The sequence below is a fragment of the Takifugu flavidus genome, chromosome 17 (genome assembly GCF_003711565.1).
Source record: "Takifugu flavidus isolate HTHZ2018 chromosome 17, ASM371156v2, whole genome shotgun sequence".
Taxonomy (NCBI): domain Eukaryota; kingdom Metazoa; phylum Chordata; class Actinopteri; order Tetraodontiformes; family Tetraodontidae; genus Takifugu; species Takifugu flavidus.
In genome coordinates, this window is record NC_079536.1 from 2,270,219 (window position 1) to 2,284,066 (window position 13,848).

Consider the following 13,848-nt stretch of genomic DNA (forward strand, 5'->3'; position numbering starts at 1 on the left):
AGTAACAAGAAGACCTTCGACAGCACCTGCACTTTCTTCGTTCCTTTTTTCGTGCAGGTCCATGTCAGACAATCACACGGTCTGCTGCTGGCCCCTGTAAATGCTGCAAATGAGGTGTGGTGCTTTTTTTCGTGTGCGACTTTGGCTTATGCTGAAGTGGACTTGGGATGCGAGGGAGTATGGCAGCCCACCAGTTTGGGATCAGAACTGTCCGGCGGACTGCTCCCAACCACTGCTGCCAGTAATGCTGGCATACTTTAACAGATTTCTTGCTGCCTTTTATCACCGTCAACCAATTTGGCAAGGATGTCCTCATCTGTAAGGATTTATGAGATATCTATCAAATTAATCTTTTACTTTTTTCTCTTTCCTTCTTTCAGGTAATCCAGAATGGCTTCTGGAATTAACCTCCGGTCTTGGTAAAACAACCCTGAAATCTTTGCCCATTTGCACAGCGTCTCACTTCCTGGGGAATTTCATTATGTAAATATCTGTTTTTTTGATATTTTTCTTCATCCAAACTTTGGCTTTTTGGGCCATGAACCTTGGAGGATCTGCCGTGTCAGTTTTTTCCGCAGTTTGGATTTAGTGTTGACTCTGGACGTGGCGACCTTGTGGACCCGCAACAGTGGTTGAAGGTGGAAGCTGTGGCATCAGCGTTGGCAGGACCGCGCCACCTGGGAGCACAGGAAAACCTTTTTAAAGCCACACAGCAGCACCATGCGGATATCCACCACCTCCTGTCTTTGTCCCTTTCTGGTTTGCCTCTGCTTCATCCAGAGGTGTTCCAGTGTGAGCCACCACACCCCTGCCAAAGTGCCCACCAAAAACCAGACCAAACTGGCCAATGGGGAGACGGAGGTGCACCACAGGCCGAAGCGTGGCTGGATCTGGAACCAGTTCTTTGTTTTAGAAGAACACACGGGGCCCGATCCTCAGTATGTGGGAAAGGTAGGTGTCTTCATTTCAAAACAATGCAATTCACAGACATTGTTTTTTTGTTGTTGCTTATTACTCTTGGACATGTCTGTGTTTGCATATGAGCTGTTTTCCGATTAGCTTCTTAGCTATGTTCTTAGTCCATCTTATCAAGTTTAATAGAAGTGCTTATTTTATAATGTCCAATAAATGTTGGTCTTTTTAATGAAGGGGTGTGTAACAGCGCATCTATCCCATTAGGAAGACCTGCATTTAAGAGTGGCTGTGGTTTAAAACTGGGAATGACCCTCTTCATCCAGCTATCTCAAATATCAGATTTGGTCTCTGTGGGGACCTGATTTGATCTCAGAGGTAGAAAATAACTTACCACTGACAAAGAATACTTACAAGTGCTGAAGTCGGATTTTTGTTTGGGAAGTCACTGACTCCTGTTGAGGCCTAAAAGATTATAGTTTGTATTCTTTTTCAGATGTGTGTGGAACGAGAGGTTTCCTGGTTGTTGGTGGCGACTTTTCTGTTCATTCTCCAATAAGCCACAGGGAGCTGGTTAAGTCCTCTGCTTGCAGATTGTCTGCCCTTATCTCCAGAAATGTGTTTCTCCGCTGCAGTGATCATTATTCTTGACACTCAGGCACAGGCTAATCCCCTCTGCTGCTCTCTGAAAGAAAGGGAATGAGAATGGCAGAATGCTCCCTTTGACTGCACATATGTCTGTATTCCAACGACAGTGTTGCGGGAGGGGGGGAACGGCATGGAAGGAGGGGCAGCGTGCTTGGAAAAAATAGGAAAAATCACTTTCCATCTGATTTAGTCACTCTTAATAAGAAATGTGTCTGTGAAAGCTACTGGACAGAAGCAACGGATGAAACATTTGCTGCATATTCAACCCATCAATTGTTGGGACCAACTGGCTCCCCGTTGCTTTGGTGTGATGGATGTTGGTGCTAATTCTACTGTTACCTCCAGGGTGTTGTTGTTTGTGTGCATGTGCAGTGAGCAATGTTGATGACATCAACCACTAATCCTTAACTATAATAATGCAGCGAGAGGAAACAGAAACACTATTAAGGAATCAATTTGATGTGCATGTTTAAAGATGAGGCCTCCAGATGGTTAGCACAAAAAATAACATTAAATAATGTGGGTTGGACTGTTGTGCAGTGTCCTGTGCGACTGGGAGACAGAATGACCCTTAATTAGACAAAGACAGGCGAGGAGGAGGAGGTGGAGGAGGAGGATTAATGCACTCACATGTACTCTGCTCGGTTTTTTTCTTTCTCTTTCTTCCTTTGCTTGATTAAAAATTCTGGACATTAGCAAGCAGCAAATGAACAGTTCCACAGTGGGGAATTGCAAACACTTTGTCGATAATTGCCGTCTTCAAAACAAGGGAGCACATGAACCACCCGATGATTGATGAGATGTGGGGAAGAGTGGAGTCCAAAGGTAAAATCCTGGTTGTTGTGCATGGGAGGACAGCAGATATGGACTCAAATATTGGCTGCAAGGACAGGATGGAGCAGAGCCCCGTGTAAGACTCGGCCATGACAGCTGGAAATGTCATGTCTATATTTCGACGACACACCAAAAAAATAAATAAATAAATAAAGACAGTATATAGTGACGAGAGTGACTTCTGGGAATAAGTGAAGCGGCCAGTCTGTCAAGAACATTTTAATCCTCCTGAGGTTTGCTATAATCCCCAGTGACACCTTTCTGTGGGGCTGAAGCATTTGGGAAATGACAGCTTCGTGCGTGAGTGAGACACAAAATCCTAGTGTGACCAGCCTTGTCCCGCACCGAGTCAGGAGTTAGCCCGCTCTTTCAATCCGAGGGGCAAGGGTTTGTCCTCAACTCAGCTTGTAGGTTATTCCTCAAAAGTGACACGAATCTAAGAAGCTTGGCGTGAGCATTCCCACTGGAACGTAGCAATCGTGCGAAAACAACGACAGTGCGTGTGGTTATGCTGCGATCAAACCAGGACGGTTGAGCCAGAACCTTGTTAAAGCTCCCCAGTAAATAATTGAGATTTGACAGAATGGGTGCTCCAACCCGGGCGAGAAGGAATTCCCCTTGTCCTCCCCTTTGTTCACGCCCCAACCTGGAACACATGTTTTATTCATGCAGCTAAAAATGGTTCCTGCTGTGACAGAATCAGGCAACCGTATTGTATGTGCTTTGGGAAAAAAAGGTGATGGGTTTTTCAGGCTGTTTTTTACAATGTGAGTTAAGGCGTTTGTTTGTTTTTTTCCTGTTCTAAACCAATAAAGTGTAATATGAAGCAATATGGCTGAAAGTGACAGCTGTGCTTTACTGGAGGGAGAGAGAGAGGAATAACCCCAATGATCCTTAGTGACCGCTGGATGTGCACAGATTTCCTTGCACGACCCGCACCAATGCATTTTTGTGCCAATCCTGTCTGATAAGTGAGTGAACGGATGTTCCGGGCGCTTAAACAAGGTGTCTGTCATGCATTAATCAAACCGGCGGCGTCGCTCTTCAGCGCCGCTGCTCTGTTAATCGATTGATTTTAAACTGGTGGTTCCTATTTTTCTATTTTTGCCTCTCACGCGAGATAAGGTATTCCGAAGAACTAGAGAGTTGAGAGTTTCTACCCGATGTAAGTCTCCCCCATGAAAGCTTCCTGTTGGGATTTTGTAATGACTTGCACGCACAAACCCAAAGCCGTCCAAGAAACTTCAATCTTGAATGAAAACCCCCGAAACAGAGATATTGTCATGCTGATCGGGCGACCTTTTGATCCCAAAGTCAGATCATCTCGACTGTTTCGAACCGCAGCCTCAAAATGAGCGTCAGGGTTGCTTCCTGGGAGACGGTTGCTTCTCCGTGTCCCTGCAGATGTCAATGCAGAGGACGGCCGTAAGCGCCGCACGTCTCCACGGCGCCCCTCATTACTGAGTCTTGATGTATGGTCATTAGGCTGCTGCTCTGTCATCAGGCTTTACTGTGACTATTACAAATCAATTGGAGAGAAGCGGCTGCCGAGACGAGTTGATTGGGAAGGGGGGGGCGGGGGCATGGGCCCAATGTGGCAATAATCAGACAATCAAGCACACCCCCGCATAAAAAGTGATTAAGTCCTCTTGAGTGAGGTAAAGGAGCCAAGATTTAATCAAAAACAAACCCGCTGCCCTCATCGCTAATTACAAATATGAAGCCAAGGCACTGATCATCAGCAAGGGCGCACAGCCCACTGATGCCCCCTCCCCAACACACATTTCCCTTTCTTTGTGCCCTGATGATGGAAAAAATGTGCTCCCTGCCCTCGCTGCATGACCTGTTAGCAACGTGATGTTTGCAAACAAGGACAGCCAACGCTGCCATTGTGAGGAGAACCTGCCAGCTGAAAGACGCGACGGACAGAGCTGTGCGTGGCTGTTTGTGGATTTTGCACCCAGGCGGCAGAGTGACAACAGGGCGCGCTTTGGACCCCACCAAATACAGCAGAAGGGTTGTTTTTTTAGCCCTTCCAAGCTTGTTTTAAGATTAAGGACCTCACCAGCCTTCCTTAAGATGGTTAAGAGGTTCCAGCTTTCATTTTTTTCCTCTAATAAAATCTCACCAAAGATAATCAGATCAGCAGAACGCTGCAAGTGGGTGGACACAAGTGAAATGCACGCGTGCATGTTTGTTCACAGCCATCCTGTGCACGTCTAATCTTTCAGTCAGGCCAGATTCACAGTTCAAATACTGAACAAGTGTCTTTTTTCCCCCCCTGCCCTCATTAAATCTATCCCCAGATATTCTTGTTGTTCTCTGACTGATCTTGTTTGAGTGGTTCCAGGGTCCACCACTTCTATTTTACTGCTTTGGAGAAATGTGCAGAAAATAATCAGGAGGAGCTACGAAGGGCCCGTCTCGTGCCTCCAAGCTTGATGCTTTTGGTCATCATAAGTCAGCAGAGATACCTTAAGTGGAGCCGTTAAACGCAGCTATTACGACCGAGGTAATGCAAAAATATTTAGCGATAACACGGTTCAACCAGGCACGTCAATTATCTGGATCCAGGCGGAGCTGACCGGGAGGAGCCCAGCATGAAGGTCAAGCTATGCGGAGACTAATAATATTTCAGGGGGACACTTAATGAAGCATTTCCTCCCACAACCCTGTGTAATTGCAGAGAGGGCGTTTTCCGTCACACTCTCCAGAAACCCGGCACTTTTTCCACGCTTCGTTAATATTCGTCATCATCATGCGACTCCAGCTTTATTTCTTTTGCAAATGTGATGAGTTGAGTCGCCTACCACCGTGCGACGATTGTGTTCACAAGCAAAGCAATTGGCACTGGGTCCAAAACAAGAGCGGTTGTTCTAACGGCCCGTGGCGTTCCATCGGTCCACAGACTGGGGGGGGGACCTACTTTTCTCTGCCATGACTGAGCAGGTTTAGTGGTGTTTATGCTTCAATAGAGAAGTTAAATCCTTTGGCTACGTCGTTTTTGTGCTAATCCATTCACAGACACTCGATATTCTATTGTGTCCCGCCTCATTTGTTGTGCAGAACCGGTTGAGAGGGCTCAGTGGGGAAATAAAATTAATTGCCACGATCGTAACCGGAATAATCGCCCGGCCCTTTTCACATGACGGCAAAATGGGAAATAATAACTTTCTGAATTCTAATGCCGGCTGCTGATATGATGCTTTAGTTGCATGCTGTTAAAAATGTCACATTTAGGGAGTTGCAGCAGAAGCAGCAGCACCATATTGATTCGTGGCCCTGGAGTTTGAGCTCTTGTTATTCACGGTTCGATAATTTACAGCCTTAAATATTGTTGAAGGAAAAATATTTTGCTTACCCATTCCTTTGAAGTGCTGCAGGAAATGACATCATTTCCTTGACAGATTTTTTTTTAGTTTTGAGTGTACTCGATAAATCTGCTCCCATTTTAGGGCCAATATCTTGCTTTACGAAAGAAAAAAGGAATAAATTGGTGCGGCAGAAACATTTCTGCAGTTTCCTTTTCTGCTGACAGTTGACAGCTACTGCAGCTTGAGGCTGGTTGCAAAAACGGTTTTTGTTGAGGTATCTTCCGAGGAAATAGACTCTTTTAATTCAACCGAGGTTTTTGCAGCTTATCTGCAGCATGCAAAAAAAAAAAAAAAAATGTTTAGTTTGCTAATGCTGATTATTTTCAATTCAAAATGCAAATAACTCTTAATCAGTGTTGGTTGGCTGTGTGTAAAACAGCTTTTCACCATCCCAATTCTTATTTTTTTAACAATGTTTTTAGTCTTTTCCTGTGAGAGTAACTTCTGAGAACCTTTCGGATTCCAGCAGGTACTTTAATTTCCAGATAAATGCCAGAACAACGCAAGTTGGGAGGAATGATGGCTGATGACGATCGGGTTGAGAGTGTGGAGTAAACATCAAAATATGAGGGGACAGTCGGAGGGAGAGCACCAGACACACTCAGCCAGAGATTTCCCACTTGTTTGCTCTCCGAACGTGTCGTTGGTCCCGTTTAGCTGAGCGCGATTAATGACACGAATACTAAATGAGCGCTCTGATTGTCAGTTCTGTAAGGACAATATTCCTAACATGCTTTTATAACAGTCCTGCGATGAATAAAGCGACTGCTCACAGTTGTGAGAGAGTTCTCTTTTCTGCAGTGAAGGTCACCTTTCATATTATTCCAATCTAACTTCTGATGAACAACCTGGTTCAACAGGATCTTTAACGCCATCTAGTTACAGGCTTGTTGTGTACCCTGGGAAGTTCTGTCGGCTCTCATCAAGAGTCAGGCCTGCAATCATCTGTTCTGGTCCAGTTTTTGATGAGAGATTGTCCGCGTGGACAGAGTGGTAGTGCGTCTCCTGGTCCAAGTCCAAGATATTGACTAAGGCTATGGTTGTACACAGACAGCAAACACTAGTGGGGTTTAAACAGCAAAACAATTCTATTTGTCTTATCAGGGACAAATGTCCCATCGCATTTGAAACCCAGTCCAGTTGTATCCTCCATCTGCAGCCGTCCAATTAAAGCTTGGCTAATAACAGAGCTGAAAGGAATCGTGTAGCAATGAACAAGTGAATGATGCACTCAGGTACCTGGAATCTTCTCACGAATCTGCTGCACGTCCCTGTCCTTGACCTTGACCTTGATCTGACTTCAGTCTGTGAGGCTTCATTGTGTTCTCCCTGGTTTCATCTGGGCCTCCTCCAGATACTCCGGTTCCCTCCCACAGACCACAGCTACGCCTGTGCGCCTGTTTACAGGCTGACTGGAGATTTGCCTGTGGGTGTGAATGTGTGAGTGTGCAAGTAATGGAGTGTGGGACCCGGGCCAGTCTGGATTCGTGCTTTTTGCAAATGGTTGCAGCCTCTTTACTTTTTACAGCCCTTTTACAAATAAATAATATTGTAATGTAGCAAAGATGTGATAAAATTTTAAATCGTCGCCGGGATGTTTTTTTTACAACGAAGGTTAGAAGGCGAGGTTCCCCAGAGTTTGCTCCATCCGCTGAGAGATTTATTTAGCTGCCTGTTACGGGAACCTATAAAATAAACTTCTAATAACAGCAGTGTCTCTCAGAAGACATTAAAAACTGAACTGTTTTTTTTTCTTTTGCTCAATTCCCCTACGTAAAAAAATAATAAAAATAAAATAAAGCCAACTAAAACTCTGCGGGGAATGCTGGCATGTTTTATTCATGGGTGAAAATGAAACCGTTTAAATTACAATATTGCTTTGATGCCGCAGTTTGGAGACGCCGTCGCCGCGCTAAAGAGTGCATTTTGATATTTAGAAATCCTACAGCTGCAACCCGGCTGAACAATCCACGTCAAACCCCTCGGTGTCAATTATGGCTGAACGAGTGGCTTGTTTCCTCCCTTGTTCTTTCCTCTCCTGGTGAGAAGCAGGCGGCGCTTCTCAGCTCAGTCCCCCTCCCAAAAAAAACAATGCTTTTCTGTTCTAGTGGCGCTTGGGTACAGACAGGACTGAGGGGAACTGCTCAATAATGCAACGCTTGACTTCGTTTTTATTTGGGGAGTTTTCTGGAGAAGCTCTCGGACCTGAAGGGATCAGGCGGCCACTCCTTATTCCTTGAGCTTCAGCTCTATATGGAATTAAACTGAAACATAATGCGTCTCTCTCTTCTGCTTGAAATTGAATAAACAAGTAGCGTCTTGTTTAATGGCTTGAGTGAGTGTTAATTTGCTTCCTTTTTTGTGCCTTTATTCAATGTTGGAGTGGAGGGTCATTTCATATTGACGGTGGAAACATTTTTACTGAGGCTGATCTGCTCTTTGAGGCCAACAACTCTGACTCTCTTATGTTTATTTATCGTATTAATGAATCAGGCAACAACCAAGTAATAAGCTGTGATTTAGAGACGCACCCTTATGCTTTAAATGAACACACACTTAATTGAATTCTCGCCTTCTGTCTGCATTTCTTTGCAGCTTCACTCAAACTCGGATAAAGGCGACGGATCTGTCAGGTACATACTGGATGGAGAAGGAGCAGGGAGTATTTTCATCATTGACGAAGTGACAGGAGATATCCACGCCACCAAGAGCCTGGATCGGGAAAAGAAATCGCATTATGTCCTGCATGCACAAGCCCTGGACCGGTACACAGAGGAGGCCCTGGAACCAAAGTCGGAATTCATCATTAAAGTCCAAGACATCAACGACAACGCACCCAAATTTCCAGATGGACCCTTTGTAGCAACGGTGCCAGAGATGTCTGAAGTGGGTGAGTCACGCTTTGAAGCGAAGTGGATTTGTTTTACGACAGAGGTTCGTATGCCTTCAGCGAGAACTTGAGTGCACGGTGTTTAATTGATGACCCCATGTTTACAAGCCTTTATATCCCCGTGATAAAGAGAAGGAAATCCTTCCCCGCTGCCCCTGACATGCCGAGCATGTTTCAGTCGGACTCACACAAGTGCCGCTCAGAGGAAGAACATTTAAAGAACCGCCGTGTGACGATGTTCTTGGGAATGTTTGATCTTCCAAGCCCTCGTTTAGATGTTTGCTTCCCGGCGGCTGGGACGTCTCCTGGTGGGCAGGTCTTTATAAAGCACTCAATGGCGGCTCCGCAGACCTCCGCCACCGTTGAGACTGTGGAGCCTTTCACATTACAAAAGACAGAAAAAAACAAAACAAGCTTCAGCGCTCCTCCTGTGAGACAGCTGCTCCGCAGCACATTGTTTTGGAGCGTGGGCAAACCCCGAAAAAACGGAGGCCTTTTCTCAGTCTGCTGCAGTCTGGCTGACAGTACAAGAGCTAAAAATGGTATTATAGAGTTCCTCGAGTGTATCACAAAGCCTGCGTCTGGGCTGGCTTTTAATTTGTGCCCATCCGACCGGCCGAAGAGACGCCTCATCGGTCTCCTGCAGCACGAAGAGCGAGATGTACAGAAGGGCTTTAATATGCAAACCACAATAGACCTGTAGGCACACTCTGGAACAGTCAATATCGCTCTGGTTAGCCTGCTGAATATTAATGCCCAGACACCCCTGACACGCATACCACTCTGGAATTCACTGTATTTGTGTCTAAGATGGATGGGTCAAATGTGTGTCTTAATCCCCACTCAAAACGTTGCACTGCACCTTCCTTCGCTTGAATACTAGTTGATCGACAGCAAGCGGATGGTTCATTATCAGGTTGAATAATGATTCAGCGCTGAGAGCTGACGCCAGTGCGACGCACTTTTCTAAATGGTGAAAATGAGGAGAAAGGCCATCTTGTTGTCGAGCCACCAAAAGGATCCACCTTTCAAATCCCAGCAACCGCTGAGCTGTCCGGCTTTTTGGGGCTTTTTGATTTGGGTTCTTTTATCTGGTCTAATTTCATATGATTCATCTCTCCATCGCCGTGTTATTAAAGCACCCGCACTAATCCGTCCCTCCTCCTTAGTTTGAGTTGAGCCCTGCGGTATAAAGTCGTAGCCTTTCCCTGCAAACTTTTCCAGTGGTGGTGGAAAAGCAATCAATCATCAGCGGTGCCACTCAAGGGAATCCAGTCAAGAGTAAAGGGGGGAATAATTAGACCTTTTTTTAGCACCTCCAATGCTGATGTCTGTTCCAGTAATTCCTCTTCGGTTCAGTGTCTGCATCTTCAAATCGGTGGCAACAATCAACAGTCCTCACACTCTGGAGCACTAATCCTCTAGCGTTTGTCAATAGCGGCGCTCCCAAGTGCAGCAAGGGGCTGTCTGGGACTGGAGCGGCTAATTGGCAGTGATGTTCTTTCTTTCCTGCCTAAATTGATTCGCTGTAGACGGGCGCCGGTGTCCAAGATCTTCCTCTTTCGAATCATCCGTTCACCAGTGCAGTGATATTTTTGAGAGTGCAGATGAAAGGATTCTCTGTTTCCGAACCCGCAGTGAAGCAGATTTGGATGAACGTGTTGCAGATCCTGCGCTCTCGCTCCTGTCAAATGAAGTTAATACTGGTCTCAGGAGCAAAGACGAGGGCTTGTTTTGAAGGGTGGCTCTGATTAACTGAGTACTGTTGAAGCTAATGGACTGAAATTAAACCAACCCCCCCAACTTCCCACAATCAAGGAGACCCACAAGATCTCTCTACTCGCCTCAAATTTCGTTGGAATATCTCATCCTGTTTTCTTTTGGGATTTTTTTTTTTTAGAAAACCATGATTGGCTTTTTTTTTATTTCAGTGCAATTTCAGGCTTTTGTTTCTGAAAACTGCAGGAGAACAGTCAGCTGTATTTTTTGGAGATCTTTTTTTAATTTTTCTTTTATTTTTTACCACTCATGAACTCGATTATGGGGGCGCTCTCAACCTAATTAAAGTGGGAACAAAAGAGAAGTTGTGTCGAGGGCCCAGATATGGGTGGAGAGCTGCAGGTGAAAAATGTAAATGGGTTTAAAACAGGCAGATAATACGTGACTGGAGAGAGAATGGAAAATGTGAGCAGTGAAACGATCAATAATAGTGACAATAATGCTGTTATCAGGGAGTCCTCTCACCTTTATGGCTTGTCTGCGCGTCTTTTGTTTCTGTATGTGCAGTTTTAACCCTCACCCTAATAATTTTGAATAGAGGTTTTTCTAAGCATCTCTCAGTGGTTAGTTAGCATTTATGCTATCAGAGTGATTATTTTCCAGCAATATTTTATAAAGTTTAGATAACAGGCTGCTTCTATTACCTTGAAACTGCAGATTCTGAAACAATATTTAATTATTTAATAGAGAACACAGGTCTAACTATGACACATTTGAGCAATCGGAAAGGTCTGTGAATCATTAGTCAATATTATTGAAGGATTCTTTCCAGAAACTCGACATATTTCGTGGTTTATCCATGGCAATGTGACGAGGTGGCAAGGTGACGCCGGTGGGCGTCATTATGTAGTGTGAGCGTGCACAAAACAGCCTAAAGGGCACATTGACCTCTCACTCAGCCCGGCAACAGTGGCCACCTGCCTCGGCTTGTCTGAGAACAACCTCTGGCCTCAACACCAGAGGTCATCGGGAGGCTTCCAGGGAAGCATGATGTGAGCCACCATGGAAACGGAAACGGAGGTTCGCCAAGCAAACTGCAGGGATGGACCAGCAGCACTGCACCGACAAAAACAAAGAAAAAACTCCCTGCCTTTATTCAGTGAAACCTTTTAGGACGGGAAAAAGGGGCAAATACATTCTCAGATTTACTTCAGCAAACACATTACCAGAGTTGGATTGTCTATAACTCGTCACGGTCTATAGCCCCATTTTCCAGTCAGAATGTCCTAGGTTGCACCATGAAGCTTATATATTAAATAATACACACATGCTGAGATTCTCACATGCACTAATGTGTTATGTAATCACCATTACAGTGCACTCTTCATGCAATTAGGATGGTTTAATGAAGCCTGTAATGCTGTTTGATTGAAGCATCAAGTGTTCGATTGAACCTCAATGGCTCAATTTAAATCGACTTTCCCTTTGCATGCTGGTGTAAATAATGATTTTTGCAACTCCTTTTTTTTCTTTTTGGCTAACTTGGCTTTGAAAAGGTGCGACTCAAGCGCTCGACCAAGGCAGGAATACTTCCCACAAAAGACAAATAACGCAATTGTTGTAGTCACTCACTCCGAGATGGATCTTGTTGCACCATTTTAATCATTCTGTGAGCTTTTGATAAAGCAGACAAGATCAGCATACCGTGATGTGACTTCCTGGAGGCTAGGACTTGCTGCGGGAAACTGCGCCAAGCTGCGTTCAAGCGCAAAATGTGTCAACAGATGCAAAATGTGAAATCAGGAATAACAGTGATCGCCTCTGGTCAACATGCTTTTCAGATCCGGCCCGTCCTGACACATGTATCTCCAGGTTTAATTTTCACATATGACTGTATGAAGCAACCGGAGAAATATGAGATTTGAAAGCTACCCTGAGTAAGCTAGAATTTATACAGCATGAATATAAAAGCCAGCCGCCTTGTTTGGCTATCGAGATGTGAGCAGGGTCCAACATCAGATCAGCAGATATTAGTTCATATTTCACAACCATTAACGCTGCGTCAGCCTCTGCCAGACAAGGCACGCGAACAAAAAAGATGCAGGCACTTAGCATTCCGAAAGATCAGCAAGGTTCCAACGCACCATGGATTTCTCATCTGAGTCTGGGTTTCGCTGAAGCTTAGAGATTTAATAACGCCTCGAGTTTTGTTTTTTCTTTTTCACTTGACACAAACGACGGCGACCCAGGAAACATCCACCTTGTGATGTGTAACGGGAGGTCCTGAGCACTGCCTTAATGCATGTGGTGATTATGTCGCAACCTTTTTTGGAAATGGAAAAAGAAAGCTGTGCTTTCATCACCTGCAGCCCGTTTGTTAATCCTCACAGTTCTTCTAAAATGCTCCTTTTGTTCACAGGTACGTCCGTGTTGCAAGTCACAGCGAGCGATGCTGACGACCCCACCTATGGCAACAGTGCCAGAATAGTCTACAGTATTCTGCAAGGACAGCCATATTTCTCCGTCGACCCGAAAACAGGTGCGGTATCACCACATGCAACACTGACAAACTCACAAATACAGTAACAGTCAATTAAAAGAGTATAAGCCCCACGCGGCTCCACCGTCGGCGCCTTTAAATGATTAAAAGGGAAGTGTTTACTGCCACGGAGTCGGTGCCCATCCTGTCCAGTTATGGCAGCGTGTCTGAAATCATAAAAGCTAAAGCAGCTTCAGCAGAGTTATGGGCTACTCGGATGACTGCTGTATTATTGAGCATGCAATCCCCTTTTTGTGAGCTATAACTGACTCCTCAAGGGCCGGAGGAGTCATTTGTAGCGGGGCCTTCGCTACACCATTGTTTCCAGCCATTTGAAAGGAGGTAAAAAGCCACAACAGTCTTTTCCAGCCCCATCTATTGTCTGAGAGCTCTCAGCTGGAATCTATTAAATGTTAATAAAACTTTCTAAAGTGCCAGACATGGAACTTTTATGCCATGTGAAAGCTGCTCTGCTCTGAGAGGTGAGGGTGTTTTGATCTCTCTTTTGCTTTCAGGCAAAGTGTGTGTGTGTGTGCCTGCATCTAAGCTTGCCGCTGTTGCTGTCAGTTCACATGAACAACACTCCACTTGTATGTATGAATTGATTCTTCGCCGTCTTCAACAACTGCTGGTCCCTTTGAGACCACGGCGTCCATGTAGAACAGGAAGTCTTTGCTGTATGAGCAACCCATTTTTGACGGTACCTCTGGGGAAAAGGCAGCGAGGATTGATGGAGCAATTTCACGCCATTGTGATGAGGAACGAGAGGTGCTAATTTCTCAACGAAAGACAAAATTTTCTCCCACCGCAGCGCATTCGGCGCTCCCCTCGATTGGCTCTGTTCTTGCCAAGATTCGCTCCGAATCGTGAGCCGTGATTTCTCTTTACCTGCCGCCGTGCATCCAGCTTTTGGATCAGCAACGGCTTGTTTT

The 13,848-nt window shown here is 45.2% G+C and overlaps 1 protein-coding gene across 5 annotated transcripts in view; it reads left to right on the top strand.

The window, feature by feature from the left end:
* Positions 1-13,848, top strand: part of LOC130513865 (cadherin-18) — a 57,231-nt gene that overhangs the window by 15,472 nt on the left and 27,911 nt on the right. For 4 of the 5 annotated variants that reach the window (XM_057013052.1, XM_057013049.1, XM_057013050.1 and 1 more), the window contains 3 exons: positions 381-951; positions 8,364-8,658; positions 12,797-12,916. In XM_057013052.1, the coding sequence (XP_056869032.1) occupies positions 721-951; positions 8,364-8,658; positions 12,797-12,916 (646 nt within the window). In that variant the 5' untranslated portion in view covers positions 381-720. The remainder of the gene's footprint in view (positions 1-380; positions 952-8,363; positions 8,659-12,796; positions 12,917-13,848) is intronic. The other variant, XM_057013053.1, reaches the window with a different exon arrangement.